The sequence below is a fragment of the Primulina tabacum genome, chromosome 16 (genome assembly GCF_025594145.1).
Source record: "Primulina tabacum isolate GXHZ01 chromosome 16, ASM2559414v2, whole genome shotgun sequence".
Taxonomy (NCBI): Eukaryota; Viridiplantae; Streptophyta; class Magnoliopsida; order Lamiales; family Gesneriaceae; genus Primulina; species Primulina tabacum.
This window is the reverse complement of record NC_134565.1, coordinates 24,500,048-24,516,529: the sequence shown is the minus strand read 5'-3', so window position 1 is coordinate 24,516,529 and position 16,482 is coordinate 24,500,048. Positions and strand designations below refer to the sequence as shown.

General features: G+C 34.5%; 1 protein-coding gene across 2 annotated transcripts; it reads right to left on the bottom strand.

Annotated features, from left to right (window-relative positions):
- Nucleotides 1-443: 443 nt before the first annotated feature.
- LOC142529724 (dol-P-Man:Man(7)GlcNAc(2)-PP-Dol alpha-1,6-mannosyltransferase) lies at nucleotides 444-15,850 on the bottom strand. Of its 2 annotated transcripts, XM_075635337.1 has the most exons (20): nucleotides 15,723-15,850; nucleotides 15,548-15,633; nucleotides 15,348-15,389; nucleotides 15,151-15,196; nucleotides 14,742-14,828; nucleotides 11,138-11,193; nucleotides 10,657-10,774; nucleotides 10,255-10,313; nucleotides 9,685-9,756; nucleotides 9,030-9,093; nucleotides 8,831-8,934; nucleotides 6,141-6,212; nucleotides 5,280-5,366; nucleotides 5,125-5,192; nucleotides 4,735-4,803; nucleotides 4,586-4,668; nucleotides 3,431-3,530; nucleotides 1,575-1,640; nucleotides 1,094-1,187; nucleotides 444-879 (listed from the first exon to the last, which is right to left on the bottom strand). In XM_075635337.1, the coding sequence occupies exons 1-20, from the start codon at nucleotides 15,754-15,756 to the stop codon at nucleotides 802-804; spliced, it is 1,485 nt and encodes a 494-aa protein (XP_075491452.1). In that variant the 5' UTR covers nucleotides 15,757-15,850; the 3' UTR covers nucleotides 444-801. The 2 variants fall into 2 exon arrangements, with proteins under 2 accessions (XP_075491452.1, XP_075491453.1); XM_075635338.1 differs by lacking the exons at nucleotides 10,255-10,313; nucleotides 10,657-10,774.
- Between the last annotated feature and the right edge of the window lie 632 nt (nucleotides 15,851-16,482).

Here is a 16,482-nt window from a genome sequence, read left to right as displayed (position 1 = left end):
AAACAATATTTTTATGCGCCGAATGGTTAAATTTAGATTGAACAAAATCAATAAAGTAAGTATTATTTTTAGAATTTATCCTTTTCATTAGGATTAATCGTGTATTTTTAAATAAATTCGAATTAATCATATTAGAACGTAAAAATGTATACATGTTCAGAAAATTTCAGAATATTAAATGAGATGCATTTCCTCGTAACAAAAGTTTTTTTTCTTTTTTTTTTCGAAATATAATTGATATTATATTTTTTTTTTTTGGTTATAAATATTATTGATTTTACCATCTCCAATCATTTGGGAAGGAAAAAGCTGACACTAGGGGTGCTTATCGGTTCCACGGTTCCAGATCGGGTTGTGCCGATTCCAATCCAATCTTAGACCGGTTCGGACCGATTCCGAGTTCCGTGTCCGACTGTGAAACAATGGTAAAACCAAACACCAACTAAAGTACCAAAACTTGTGAATAGTTATAATAGAACTCAAGCCAATTTTATGCCGTGTAGTGGCCTAAACATCACATGCGTATTGCCATATTTCCATGCACAAACCTCGAAATTAAATCTAGTGCAGAAAATTTTCCTGCAATTGGAAAAAGTTAAGGTTCCAAAAAGATGTAGAAATGCCACCTTGTTTACTTCTCAGAATGTTGAAAAACACGCGGTTCTCGAGATTTCGCAAGCATAAAAATCATATTTCTTCCATGTATATCTGTTTAAGTAGCCAATACAAGGTTCCTTTCACTGTGCTGCTTGCAGAACCTTTTAGGTTTGATTTATCTATAAGCATCTTCCTGTCAATGCATTAGCATCCTGGCCAGCTTTTATAGAATATCTCCCTGTTACCAGCTCGTCCATGGACAAATACCTTGGGTTCCTTAACCTGTTGTGAATACATATAGACACCTGTTAGTATGCTAAACTAGAACAGAAATTTCATGCTTCGTGCAGTCCAGATAATTGCCATCATGAGTTAATCCGCATTCTCAAAAATATTTGAGGTGGCAAAATATAGGCTACTTATTTGTTAACATGTCCTAGTTTAGAGTAGTCTGCATATCATCCTGAAAAGTATGAGACTCAGCTCCTCAATATACCAGTACTGCGGGAGGAAATCCAACATTAAGACGAGCTCTGGTGAACCCCTTTGTGCTAAAAAGACACTCAAACCCTCCAATCTGAGATTGCTCACTGAAACATGGAGAAACCATGAGAAAAATTGGTTGCGTTTTAGCTGCAATATATGTGCAAGTAATATGAACGTTGTATATGGAGAAACCATAATTTGCGTAATGATACTAATATGATAGAGAAGCTGGAAAAAAATGTATGTTCACTTTGACAAGTCTCAAATCTCTTAAAATCGTATCTCATAATAATTCAGTATGCAAACGGCAAATGTGTCTTTTTTCTTCAGAACCATTCACTTGCAAATTGCCATGACTAGCAGTAAAACTGATCAGTTTGAAAACTTAGTCGAGAGCAAAGGGTACACGTTCCCCCAAAAGCAAAGTTGCATTTCAGCCAGTTTCTTAGTCACATAAACATGAGAGTAACAAGTACGATCAAGAAACTCACCTTAAGAGGTATGTAAAATTTTTTCTCTGCAAATCTCCCAGAGGAATCCCTTCTTCTTTCGAATACCTAGATCACAATATATAAGTATCGGAAAATCTAACAGTCAACTCAATGGAGAACAAAATGTTCTAATGCAGGATCAAAGGCCATTATTGAGAGAACAAGTTAATTTAGGATGACGTTAAATTTCTGTATTGTCCTTGTATGTAAATAGGGTCTAATAGAATATGGAATAACATCTTTGAGTTATTTGACTTAAGGCTATATACTAGCTATAATGAATTGTGATCTAATATAACTTTGAATGAGAAAACCTAAAGCATCCATGGAAATCAATCTCTGTTTTCCCTTCATCTCTTATTGAAAGAAGAAAAAACAAAATTGATTTCCCTCTATTTCTCTGGCTTTAAAAATCCAATGGCTAACAAACATGGTGGTTCTTTGCAGTTAGATCAGGTCATCACTGCACCGACCACATAAGCAACATGCAAACTAAAACACCTCCACTCATCTTACTCATTGAATGGAAAGAACTAGTTGAAGTGGTAACACCTAGTTAAAGCATTTTGCAAGGGAATGAAAAAACTCAGCCATCATACAGGAACTAGGCCAAAAGGTGTAAGAGACAAGTGCTGAAGGTTGCAAACTACCCGAAAGTCCTACAGGCACCAATAAAAAACCTTAGTGATACAAGCACAATTATTGGTGATTAAGGTACTGGTAAATAACTAGTCAGAAAATTGATCTAATTGTCTCGAAAGGGACCTGAATAGAATAAGTGAAAGTAATGAGACAAATGATGGACACGAGAATATAATGAAAAAAACCTCATCCGCCAGAAAGTAAATTTGGTTCTAACATGCTTAAAAACTAATCCTAGCAAGGGAATTTCATTGGACAGAGGCACAAGTATGGAATTAGAGGCAATTGCAGATGCTGAACTTGTAGACTTCATAGTAGATAGGAGGAGAACAACTGGACACTGTTCCTTTATGGTAACCTAGACATAAGTGAATATTTGTTGCTTAAGATCATCATAGATGATCTAAGAATCGAGTGAAAAGGACCAACAAAGTTGTGTTACCAGCAGACTATTAACATTGCTCCCAATCCTTTGCAACATGACAAGACAAAGCAAATAGAGGTAGACATGCATTTCACTAGAGAGAAGCTTGATGGTGGAATAATTTGTACATCATACATACAAATAGAGGCATCCCAAAAAAAAACATTGGTGAGTAATTAATTTCAGAAAATCACAAGCAAAGCAGGAACAGAAAATTTCTTCTCCAGCATGAGAGAGGTACTGCAAAATCTCAATCTAATACAAAAGACAATGTTTCAATGTATTATAATTCCAGGCAAATATTGAGAACATGTCATTTTAGGAATTTCAGTTTTCCTGATTGTCTCCTTGCAATTGGTAAGTGGGATCCCAGAAAATTAAAGTATTCCATAATTAAGTTTTCTGACTTGAGGCTACATATTCAGACTAGACATTGAAGTAAAATGTAAAATTGAACAAAAAAGAGCTCTTCTGACTTGGTAATAGATGACTCAAGAAAAAAAGACTGAAAACAGTGCTAGAGGTACCAAGAAAGGAAAAGTCGAATTAAAATCAATAGAAAGAGTATATAAGCATGCAAGACCATAAAATTGTTTTTTGCATCCATGTATCCGTGAGAAAAGAGAAAAACATGTAATAAATCTTTTACAGAAAGCACCCAAATAAACATTTAACTTTATGTCAAATTTCGACAACAATGTAAATTTTTTATAATCTCGATAAGGTTATCATGTTATGCTGAGAGTATACAGAGTCTAAAAATAATAAAACGAAATATCATCAAACATACCTCCATGGTTCATAATTTTCGCAGAAGCGCGAGACCCCGTTCATTGCTGAGAAGGTGTCAATGTGAACCCATGTTTCATTTGAATTTTCCATTAAATACCCTGTAAAGCCATATAAGCATAGAAATTTGCAATCTAGGATGACACACTAAAGTAAAAGAAAAGAAAAAAAAATACAAATTTGAACTTTGTATTAAATGGCCTGTAAAATCAAATACGCTCATAGCAATTTGCAATCTAGGATGACACACATGATTTAAACTAAAGTAAAAGAAGGAAAAGAAAACATAAACAAATAACGAGTGTGCATGTGTGGGTGAGAAAAAGAGATAGATGGAGGATAGGGAACCAATTCTAATTCATATTTTCAAGAGAAAAGGTAAAAAAAAGTAATACATGCTCTGATTAAACCAATGTATCAAAATTTTGTATTATAGAACTGATGACTCAAACTAGGTTTGGTTAATGATGAGAAATATGTATGGAACCGCTCTTGTATATGAAATACATCATAGCATTCACTTAAGCCTTTCCATTTCGAAGCAATATGTAATGAAGCTATCATTGTCTATGCAGTTCAACTCGCACAATGGCACAAGCAAATCTACATTTCAGGGGGGGAGCGGGGTGGTGTTATAATCGTCAATTTTGAGTACATGTTAGCATGTCCACGAAGATAAAGTTCAGTTGGTTCTGGGATGAGTGACTTCTAGTTCAGAGGCACCAAGCTAAATGTACAACAACTGCAGGAGTTCAAAATGCAGAGTCTTTGCCATATTCCATCACCACATAAGTCGGTTGCAACTTGTGCACCATCCTTGTACACAAATTTCATACATGCATTGCCATCATGCCCTAGTTACACTAAACCCAAAGCCTGAACTAACAAATCCTCTCAACTTAAAAACCACCAACCTGCCAAAGCAAACAAATATTTTTCTACATCCATCTAATCATCACGATCCAATCCAAAGGGAAGTCAAAAAATACCAATCATTACACATTTGTTGATTTTCAGTCAAGAACCACAAAAGCACCAAGAATAAAAAATCTGTACATATTCGAAGATACAAAAATGTAAGTCCACTTCCCATAGAGAGAGTTTAACACCGAATTGATGCAATAAAACAACAGAAGAAGAGGGAAAGAGAACTAACCTCTCTTATGCAAAGCTTTTATGGCATGACCACTTGGGTAGTTTTCGTAAGACGCCATAAATGTCAAGAATGTACACCCTAGACTACATATCATAAAGTCAGTAAAAACAATCAAAAAGCTCAAATAATAAAAGAGGACTTCATTTAACCTGATCATGAAGCCTCCAATCATGGCAACATAGAGATATTTCCAGAAACTCTTCCTCCTATTGTTGTATCTATGTAAAATTAAGACAACACCACCAAAACATCAACATAAAGAAAGAGAGAACAAAACATGAATCATAACTTTGAAGAAATAAGAATTAATGTAGCCGAAACATGGATACATAGCAAAATAAAGCTATTCCCATTTAGAATTTCGAGAATCACCTATTTCTATACGTGGTCTGGATACGTGAACCACATCATATTACTAAGCATTTGTCTGTCAATACTACAAACTAGATAATAACACCTAAAAGGGTACAGGAACACTAGGAACAACACAAAATATTTGTATTATGTATTCAACTATTTATCGAAAGGAAATTACATACACCCTGCTAGCAGCCATTGCAGCTGAAAAATTGAACATGGGAAGAGAACTAATGATGAAACGGAGTTCCTGTAAAAGAAAAATCTTAGCAAATCAGATGTACAGATATTGGCATGAGCTGAAATGCTCCCCAAATTGCGATTCTAGAGGCATTACCTTGTGTGGAAGCTTTGAATAAAGCAAAACGAAGGATAAAACTGGAAATACGTGAAACCAAACTCTTCTGTCAAGTAAAATACCTAGCTGCAGGAAAAATTTCATATCAAACCAGAAGCATGAAATTCTCCAGCAATTTTATGTTATTTCAAAAACTGAAAGTCCCATTAAGTCGGAATTTTAACTCCATTAAACTGATCTCAAACTTTGTCATTGTAGATTCTTGAATATACTTGAAGAAATATAAGAAATAGGATGGTTTGAAGGAGGGTGACAGCTGTCTCAAAGGATGAGTAAATGGAGTACATAGAAGATACAACCACCATTTGGAAATAAGAATTGGTATATAAGTTAATGAGAAAACAGAAAAACAACTAAAGTTGAAACAGTCAACACTAAAGAAATCATGTTCAGTCGACAAGATTGAGTATATCCCCCCCCCAAAAAAAAACCCTCTACCTAAGTGAGAACACTTCCACTAACAATCTACTGAATATTGCTCCGTAAGCATGCTTCACACTTTTTAATCTGTTATTCTTCCTCTCTTTTCTAACTGCATACCGACCCAAATAAGCCCTCTTCCCTTCGTATACTCCACATATTTGAGGTTCAACATGAGTTGGGCCCATTATATTTGAGCTCAATAGAATTGAAAATGTTTTGCCCAACATATGAAAGTAATAAAGTATGAGCGAATCGATCATTCAAAAAATTAATGTAATATTTTGTTCAATGCACAACAGCACATTCGGGGTTAATCATTACATTACATCACTTCAGGGAAAGCAAACAATCTTGCAGGAATCATGAAGCAATTTGATAGCGTGGCAATCAATCTATTTAGTCAAATCTTACACTCACCAAAAAGAGTGGATATGCAGCCAGCAAAGAGCGGGGAAGTGCTGATGTGAAGTACCAGTGAAAAGAATGTGTCTAAAGAAAGATATCAAGGAAAAAAATAAATACCAAACAATCCAAAATAAAAAAGCATCGCTCAGAAGAGTTAGATTGAAAAAGATATATTATTTTAATCCTTCCTTAGCCTTTAAACCCAAAGAAAAAAAAAATGCACCTGTTTTACAACATAGGAACAAACTGAGCGATTAATAGGGGCTCTTTACGACCACCAGTAGGGACCCATACCTGACTAGGGTCTTAGAACTAGTTCCTTTACTGTCAATGATAGATGATACCATAAATGCATAAGTGAGAAGACCTCTAACCAGAAACACTGACAATTCAATGTTGTTCCCTGGTGAGTTTGACCACCTGAGAGTAGGGGGAGATCCTACTTTTTTCTAAAAGTTGTACTTGAGTATAGCATTTAGTGAAGATTCATAAAACAAATTTCTAAATCTAAGGTCGATGAAATGTAACAGTTGGACGAATCAAATTGGTGAAGATTCATAAAAGAGATTTCTAAACTAATTTGATTCGTCCAACTGTTACATTTCATCGACTTTAGATTCACTGTGAATTGATTATTAGACAAGTCTCACTAATCTCATGTCAGCATACAAAGTGCAAGGGGTAATATAAGTTCTTTTTTTTTATAGGAAACAAAATTTTATTAATAATATAGTAAAATGGATTACATCAGTGGACTAGAAGTTCACTGTTATAATTTCGCACACAATATTAGGACTAACTTAGTGATACACATATTCCCAATGTCTTATCAAATCGAAAATTGAAACATTCTTGAAATCTTTATGAGTTCCAATCCACATGGCAATGTTAATCTTGATCTTCTCCCAGCACTTGTCTGTATTTGCCTCTTTTCCTTCGAAGATTCTTCGGTTTCTCTCCAACCAAACCGTCCAACTATGTAATGAACCACGACTTGCCAAAAAATTCTTCCTCTAGTACCTGTGGTTTGTCCCAAATCCATATTGAATAACTCTTTTGTTGACTTAGGTATCACCCAAACCAACCGCAGCTCTTGCAACGCTCTACCCCACAATGATAACGAGAATGGACAATGGATGAGCATATGGTCCTGTGATTCTATTTCATTTCTGCATAGAAGACACCAATTGGGGCACAAAGCAATTCCGGGGCATCTTTTTTGGATCATCTCCGAGGTAGATAGCTTACCCAGAGTGGCTGTCCAAGAAAAAAGTTGTATCTTGTTTGGAACCGGGACTTTCCAAATAGCATTGAAAGATTGGATTTGTGGAAAAAGATGATTTGGGAAGAAAGACTCGTAGAATGAGCTAACTGAAAAAATACCCGACGAATCCCTGCTCCACTGAATAAAATCGTCTACCCCCTCAACTAACCTAACCGATTCTAAGACTTCTAATAGCTCTGACAACTCATCAATCTCCTCATCTCTCACCCCCCCTTCTAAATGAAAATCCCAAGAATGGTTGCATGTGACATTATCAAATTGTACAAAATATGATATAGGCAAATTGTGAAATGATGATAGCTGAAACAAAGCTGGGAAACAATCTTTGAACGAAGAGGCCCCCAACCAATTATCCTCCCAGAATCTAACCTTATTCCCTCCTCTCACCTTAACAGAAATTTTTTGTTTAAAAGTTGGATATGTTCGGGAAATAAACTTCCAAGGGCATCTAAACGTGACATTTCTTGCCAACCCCGCATCCCACCCATTTTCTTGTAACCCATATTTACTAACAATTATCTTTTTCCATAATGTCCCATCTTCTTGGAAAAATCTCCACCACCACTTCCCAAGCAAGGCCGTATTTCTGAAGTTAATTTTCGCAATTCCCAATCCCCCTCTATCCTTCGGTTTACAAACTTGATCCCATGCGGCCAAATGTATGTGGCCATCTCCATTCGCTCCGTCCCATAAAAAATTCCTTAAGATCTTATCCATCGAATCCGCTACACTTTTGGGGACCTTAAATAAAGACATGTAATATATCGGGATGGAATTCAAAACCGACAGTATCAATGTTAATCTTCCCCCTCTAGACAAGAATGCTTTCTTCCATGTAGCCAAATTTCTCGACATTTTAGCAACCACTGGCTGCCAGAATGATGCTTGCAATGGATTGCCTCCCAACGGTACACCCAAGTATGTAATAGGCCAAGTCTCTTTACCACATCCCAATTGTCGTGCTAACCTTTCAACTTCTACTTGTTCACGGTTGAATAAAGTCAGTGTATTAAATTAAACCTAATCACACTTAGACTGTCCATATATGAAAAGAAGCTCACAGTTGGCACAAGATCCTAGCTTTCTCTTGTTTTGAATGTACAAGATATTGAGCAATTTCCTGCGTAAAACTATTTAAAAACTTTAAGTAGTCAACAGATATCCACAGAGATTGAATACCCGAGCATCGTGTAAGTTAAATGAAGTTCATGAAGTATTTTTAAATGGCCATGCAAACTGGTTATAGAAAAGCCTATGCAAAAAGAACACAGGACCAAGAGAAAAACAGGTATTGTGTGTCAAGAATCTAACCACTTATAGTCATTTATCAATAATTTTGCACAAATTACACCCAGTAATCAGTAATTTTGCATTCAATTCATTCTAAAATATTTTTTGTCTAGCAATGGAAGGATACACCCCATTCAGAACTTCGGTTCAAAATTGAGTTAAACCAAAAAACTTCCAGTTCAGGCCATAACAACTTTCTCCAAAAGAGAGAATCGACAAGTATTGTGAGACCTGCAGTGCAAAAACTTCAAAACATTTGGCATAACAATTACAAGATTATGTATGAAGTCACATAAAAAAAAGTGGTAGTATAGTCGGTCACAAACCTATGCAAGCCAAAGCAGTTATCAAGCACGATATTAGAGCCTTCAGTAATGAAATTGATCTAGACTGCAGTCAATTAATTAATTAAGAGAGATTCAATAATAAACAATCACTGAGCTACCACAAAATCAAGTCACATTGTGCGGCCATCAGTAGGAACAGCTCTTTCTCATGGGAAAAATATCGGAAACAGGATTTAATACATGCTGGCACCATATAAATTATCTTTACCGATTCCACTGGATCCAATCTTCACAGCTAACACATCTCTCTCTAAGGAAATCTATATCTTAGAATTAATTAAAATCTTTCATGATGCTAATGCCAAATAAACTACCTCCAAAATAAGGTAATAGACTATAAGGAAGAAGAAAGTACCCCCTCCAAAATAAGGTAACACGCCGCCACTTACAAGGAACAAAAACAAAGGGTACATGATCACAAATCAATCTCCTCGAAAATCAAGGTCATTTGAATATTTTTGCAGAAAACGTATAGAAAAAATTTATCATTGCCTGAAAATAGTGACTAGACATTACAGCAACGTAGTTGTGAGCACGTGCAGACGCACATGCATGCATGTTTGGGAGAGAGACGGAGGGGAAGCCATAACAAAATGGAAGAGAATATTCCCCAAAACTAATCTACACAGCATACCAGCAATAGCTCCAACCCCAGAGGTAAGACAAGTAATAAGATGTCGCATCTAAGGACAACAGTGGCAAAAATCTGAGCATTAAAAGAATGATTAATGGTTAGACAAAAATATAAACAAGCGAATAATTCATCTCATGGTATATATTCTTCCTGCAAGTTTTTGTATACAATTTATCTTGAGAACTTCTAGGATTGCAAAGAAAACGAGAAAGATCAACTAACTAAAATCAGGAATAGTATTAAAAGCAATAGGCATGCAAGGGGATAAACATAAGTATTAAAAGCAATAGGCATACAAGGGGATAAAGATAATGTTGCCAGAACAGATAGGCAAAGGGAATTGGTTGGCATATTTATACGAGCTGAGATATATTTGATCCTCCCATTAGTCATAAGGCAAGATAAATTTGTGATCTTCAATTGGCATGGGACCATAGAAAGTATGTATTTATCAGGTATAAAGTGAACCAGGAAAATTATTTGCAGGAATAAAATCAAAGACAAACATAGAATATGGAAGCTACCACTGAATATGTCATATTAACTCTTCATCATTAAGGGTAAACATACCAAACATCTTAATGCCGCAAAAAAACGATGGTTAAACCAAAAACCATATGCCAAGTTAACTGCAAACAAGAAATTCAGGTAATGAGTAGCTAAAAAAATGCAAATGGTGGTATAGTGTGGAAAGTAATGCTTTTCTCAATCTTCAAAACATTTAACTCAGAAGTTTGTCCATGGTTTCATTCTAAGTTCTAACATGCACCAAATAATATGAGGTGATATTTCGTTTCCGTGCATCTTAGCATCTCCGGAACAAACTAAAATGGTATTGTCTACGATTTTCATTATTTTTATAGAATAGCATGTTACTTTTAAGAGCCAATGCCAGAGTAATAATTCAGTTATAATCACAATTAAAATTAAATTGGTATAAAAAACAGGGTTTACTGCAGGTAGTAATATCACCTAAGCCAAAGGCCAATATATTAGGAAGTGGGCGTGTGCAGTAGAATAGCACATGAAACTGAAGTGCGGTCAATATTACAAAGAAGGCTTCAACTTGAGAGCCAAAATTCTTCCTAATCTGTTCAATTAAGAGTTGACACAATGTTAGACAAAAGAAGTAAAGCTCAAACATACAATTATTTCTACAAATTCTTAAGATTAGGAAAAGTAAGCAAATGATTGTGTATACATATGCACGATGTTCCTTCTGAAATAGGTACGAGTTCCCTAAGATATAATGAAACACCATGACTTGATCCATTAGTGAATAAATTTTTTTATGACATGACAATCCCCAAGGATTGGAATCAATGACTCTGACTGGTAAGCATAGATGATAGCATATAACAAGTCCTTAGGCCCGATTTATTATACATACATCACTCAGGATGTAAGTGAGAAAGAGTAGAATGGTGATCAAAGTTAAAAATAAATCTTATACCTGAATGCGGAAAAAGCGCAATGTCGACAGGATGATACACCCTAAAGCCAAACGAACTGGAAAAATAAAGTGAGATTTTTAGCTGGCACTAAAATATATGGAATAACTGAAAATAATTAGAAAAGTCGAGTGTTATCGATCTATATGTGCTATATATTCAGAACACCAGGTGATACCAATTAAAAAAAGTATATGAAAGACATTAGCATGTCATTCACTGATATGTATATCGTAGGGGCTAGGAGTTGATAGTTCGTTAATTGAAGTAAATCGGTTTATAAAGGATTTCTCTGTAGAGTCCAAAATCAGTAAACGTAAACTCATGCATTTATTAAATTGTTAAATTATTTATTTAATTTTAAAAATGATTTTTATCGACGCATGATTTATGATTTTTATTATTTTAAATTATTACATGTTTATTTGATACACATTAAAACGTTTTCTCGAGTTTTATGTTTCAGGCGAATATTCGATGCTGGATCGGAAAAAGAGACCGGTGACGATTTAGACGATTTATGAATAATGGGGTAATTTATTTCAGTCAAATTGGTATTTTAAATGATTTATGAAATTTTAAACATTTTAAAGACTAATTTAATTTATTAGGCGATTTTAAGATTTTAAGCTTTTCAAAAATACTAATTTGAATAGTTGGGGATTTTAAATCTTAAAAATTTGACACACATGTATTTTATTAAAATTAGGAGTTCTAGTATAATTAGTGATAGATTAATAATTTTAATTAACCTGTTAATTGATTACTAACTATTTTATTTGTCTAATTAAGCCCTTAATTAATTCCCTAATCATCACACACACACTCACACGTTACAAACACACTCTCATCGGCGCACATACACACACACACCTTGTGTTTTGTTTTTTTTAATAGAAAAACTAGGGTTCTTAACTTCTCGCATCTCCTCACTTCAATATTCGTCGTATCGTGAGTATAAATCATCAAAGCATGTATAATCTTTCATTTTTCCGCATTGATCTTATCATAGTAAATATTTTGATGCATATTGTGTGTAAAAATCCGTATATGTTATCCAAAGTTTGAGCGATGATGTTAGGAACGATTTTGAAACAACTTGTAGATCTCAAAAACCGAATCTGCTGTCATTTCGAATCCTGCGAATTTTCGATCGGTTTTCTGGAAAAAACTTTCAACATCTAAAACGTATTACTTTTTGATATCTTCGAATTGACAGTAAATTCGTAATTTTCGGACAAGAGACGAGTGAGTTGTGATCATTCTCGTGTGACTGCTCAAACTGTAATGCTATAAAAAAAAAGAAATGTGTTCTTCATGTTTTCTTGAGATTTATTGGTTGAAGGCTTCGTTGGGAAATGTCGGGTGGTTAATGATGCGTTTAGGTATGTCGTGTGTTGTGATCAGACGCTAATCGGTGTTTTATTTCAGGTCGGTAAGGGTTTGGTTACAATAGAAGTCGTATGAAAGCGAATTATGTCGAATTTTGGGTTTGAGTCGCGCAGGTACCGCCGCAGTGCTGTATTTGGAGCGCTGCAGCGCCACAGCGTTGTACTGGGAGCGCCGCAGCGCCTGTCTTCCGCACGTGTAGCGCTTTAACCAGCGCTGCAGCGCTACACTTCAGGCGCCTAGGCGCTGGTCCAGGATTTTGAGGAGCTTTAGGTTTAAGTGTTATTGTCTCGTTTGGGTATTAATACGTCGTTATGACCAAGCTTGGAGAGGGTTAGATTAGCTGTTACGAAGCTTGAATAGGAATCGTTGAATTATGGTTTAAGCGGGGTCCGTATCTTTCATCGCTTGGGAAATGTTCATAATCATATCAAGATTGTTTCGGGGTTCAATATCATGGTTTAGTATGATGATTAAACATGGTCAAGTCCCGAGTGGTCTAGAAAGTCATAAGTTATTTAAATTACTTCGATAGTGAATACGATTGGTACGATTAAGTTATGAAATTTAAGTTGTATGAATAATGTGTTAGTATGTGCAGCAGTAGCCCAAGTGAGATCCAACGAAGCCCTCAACGCTATGTAATTATATTCGACGTGCAAAAAGAAAATGTTATATATTTTGAGGTATGCGAATTGTCTTGTGACCAATAATGTTACGGGTTTGGAAGCCGGAGAACGTGTCCGAGGACCTTTCCACCCCGGTAAAGCATGACTGGGTTTTGATCAGGATTGGGAAGCGATAAAGCATGACCAGAGACCAATCCACCCGGTAAAGCATGACCGGGGATCTTATGTATGTGGGAGTGGATGTTCGGTTGAAAGGCTGTTATGATCCCTGCCAGCACAGTACTATGGTTTAGTATGATCAAGCGCATTATGTTACGGGTTACTTGCTTTGAAACATATCTCTACGTAAAATGATGATGAGTATGCATGTTTACGTATGTATGATGCAAGCACATTTATGAAAAAGTTTATAAAATGATGGCACGTCTATGTTTATGTAAGTATATTAAGAGTTTAAGTATGTATGTGCTACTTTAAAATACATGTGGTTTATTATGTATTACTTGCTATTCTCAGCTTATACATGTTGAGTCTTTAGACTCACTAGACTTGATCGATGCAGGTGAGGACGAGTATGAGGAGACGAGAGGTGGGAACCAGTGAGTTGACTCGGACTGCGCGGAGGCCTAACCCGAGGACCGCTTAAGTTTTCAAAAATTTTATGCATGTTAAATTCAATTACTCTGATTTTAATGAAATTACTTCACGTTGTTTAACCGAGTACCTTTCTGCAAGCTCGTTTTGATTGTGACATTGTTGACACAGAAATAGTTTGTACTCATTTATATTTCAGATATTTAGTCAAACATTTTATTTATATTGCATTTTGAAATATTATTACTCATTTAACAAAAAAATTTATTTTCCGCAAATTTTACATAGTTTTGAAGTACGGTATGTTACATTCTCGGTAGTAACTGATAAGAGAAGCAATATGGCAAAAGGAAATTTACCATGCAGATGTATTCAACTATCAATTTGTTCGACATTAATTTATTGCCATCATAGTCAAAGACCCTAATCAGGAGCATAACACCTCTGCCACAGAGGCATGAACAGGTAATAACTATTGGTTTTTTGGCATCCTAAGATATTCCATTTTTTGGTTATTATATTCAATCAAGTAAGTTATTAACATATTACAAAGCACCATTAATTTATTCCAACTAGAAGGAGCTAAAATTCAATGTCCAAATCATCTTCATCTAATTACTTTAAAATAGAATATGCCACTGGGACCTCTACTAAATTTAGATTAAAGGAATACTTTTTAGCCATAAAGTGTGGCTTATGCAAGAATAATATCAACAGGCTTACATTCTCAACCAAACATCAATATTGATAGCTTGTTTCATTGACCAAAAGGCCACACCGCACTAAGTGAGCCAATCCAGTGTACAACTTAGGTTAATACTATGTAACAACGCGATACTGAACTTTTTTAGCACTTCAAATGCATGTAGATATGATCAAATAAAAACATAGCAACTGCATATCATACTCTGGTGATATCTTCTCATAGAATCTTCATATAAGTAGAAAAAGAATAAAACAAGACACGTGAACTTGCCAAAAGGAAAATGGTTACCTGCATAAAGACTATAAATCTTTGGTAATTGCAGTAAACTTGCTACCAGTACAAAAGGAGATGCCAAAATTGACACAAGAATGGCACCTATAATCATGATATATAGTAAGAAACATCATCAAACTATTAAGGCTGACCTTTACTTCAACAGACAGCCCAAGTTCGGAGTTACCCTTCACTCATTATGATAAACTTTGGCATACAGGATACAAGCAACATGTGAAATCTTGAATCAATCAATTTAATGATTTTAAAGTGCATATGTAGAACTTTGTACCACTTCTTCGAATTGGAACATTCAATGTGGGATTGAAGGCGCATAAAAATTTGAAGTAGAAATCCAATTGACCATAAGACAACATGATAGAACAAAATGAAGAATATAATAAAGTTGTGCAAAATATCTTACCAACAAATGTTCGAGGAACCACTCCTGGAAATTCTAAATGATCATACTATCATGAGCCGGACAATGGAAAACCAAAAAAAATCAAATTAAACAAAAGAAAAAATAAGTTGCACTAAAAAGAATATACAGCCCCTCGTCAAAAAAAATAAAAATAAAAAATAAAAATGCAGCCAGGCAGCCAAAGGATCAAACTTTACCTTCTCTATGTGATGCCGATGATATAAAATGTCGTGCATTGCCTGAAATACAATTTTTATTAAAAGAAATCCAAATTCACTACAGTCGGCACTTTCATAGACTCAGAAAATATCTCCATTTGACTCCAAGAAAACGGGTTGGAAAAAAAAAGCCCAAAATCATAACTACATGAACAAAGAATTCTGGTCTTCAACAACACCTGAATATTGAAGCTTTCTTCAACCTTTGTGTAAGGTGCCATGAACAAATAAAAAGCAGCAATCAAGCCCAGAAGCAGATCATAGCCTCATCACCAACCATTTACAGATTCATTCATTAGGACTCAAACTTAAAATTATATTCAAATGCAAAATATATCCAAGAAATAAGAATACCATAAAATTGCATATCTTTGGATGTTAAAACCATAGCTAGGACGGCTGTAAATTAAAGCACTGTTCGACGAGAAAGGGGTCGACGGCTTAAGGTCGACTCTCGACAAAAATTTAATTTGAGTAATAATTTATATTTTCTATGTTATATTTTATTAAGTTGAAGACATTTAGAGTAACTAAATGTCATGGTCTGTTTTAATAATTATATATATTAATAAAATGTTAAAATTTTAATACATGTTATATGTAGTTCAGCGATTAGAGTATTTATTTTTAAAGATTTAGGTTAAAGGTTCAATTCCTATTAAAATCAATTTTTATTTTTTTATTTTTAAATTTATTTTTTAATTTATATATCAAAATAACAGTTTAGTCCATCACTATTTCTTATAAATATATTTTGATCCTCATTTAAATATAAATCAAATAAATTATAAAAAATATTATACAGCGTGCATCGGTGCACTAGTAATAATAATTTCAGTTAACCATCCTACGATTTTTATAATTTAAAATAAAATAAGATAATGTTACACAATTTTATTATCTACATGCATTGATTTATAATAATTATATTATACATATTTTGTCATGTATGTCCAAGTTGACAATGTTACATTTTTATCATTGTTTTTTTCTTTTCGACAAGCTCATTGTTCTTAAAATCTTCAATAATCTCAATTCCAAAAATAAGTTATCTAAAATTTTAAATCAAATTATTATAATTAAATTTGACAATACATCTATTATCAAATTCATA

What these genes read in the sequence shown, in the direction of transcription:
- LOC142529724 (XM_075635337.1), bottom strand. Translation starts at nt 15,756, where the DNA reads ATGGTTTTAACATCCAAAGATATGCAATTTTATG. An exon ending in CTGCATATCCACTCTTTTTG is followed by an intron (nt 5,367 to 6,140) that starts GTGAGTGTAAGA and finishes TTTTTCCTGCAG; the next exon opens with CTAGGTATTTTACTTGACAG. An exon ending in GATTTCCTCCCGCAGTACTG is followed by an intron (nt 880 to 1,093) that starts GTATATTGAGGA and finishes TATTCACAACAG; the next exon opens with GTTAAGGAACCCAAGGTATT.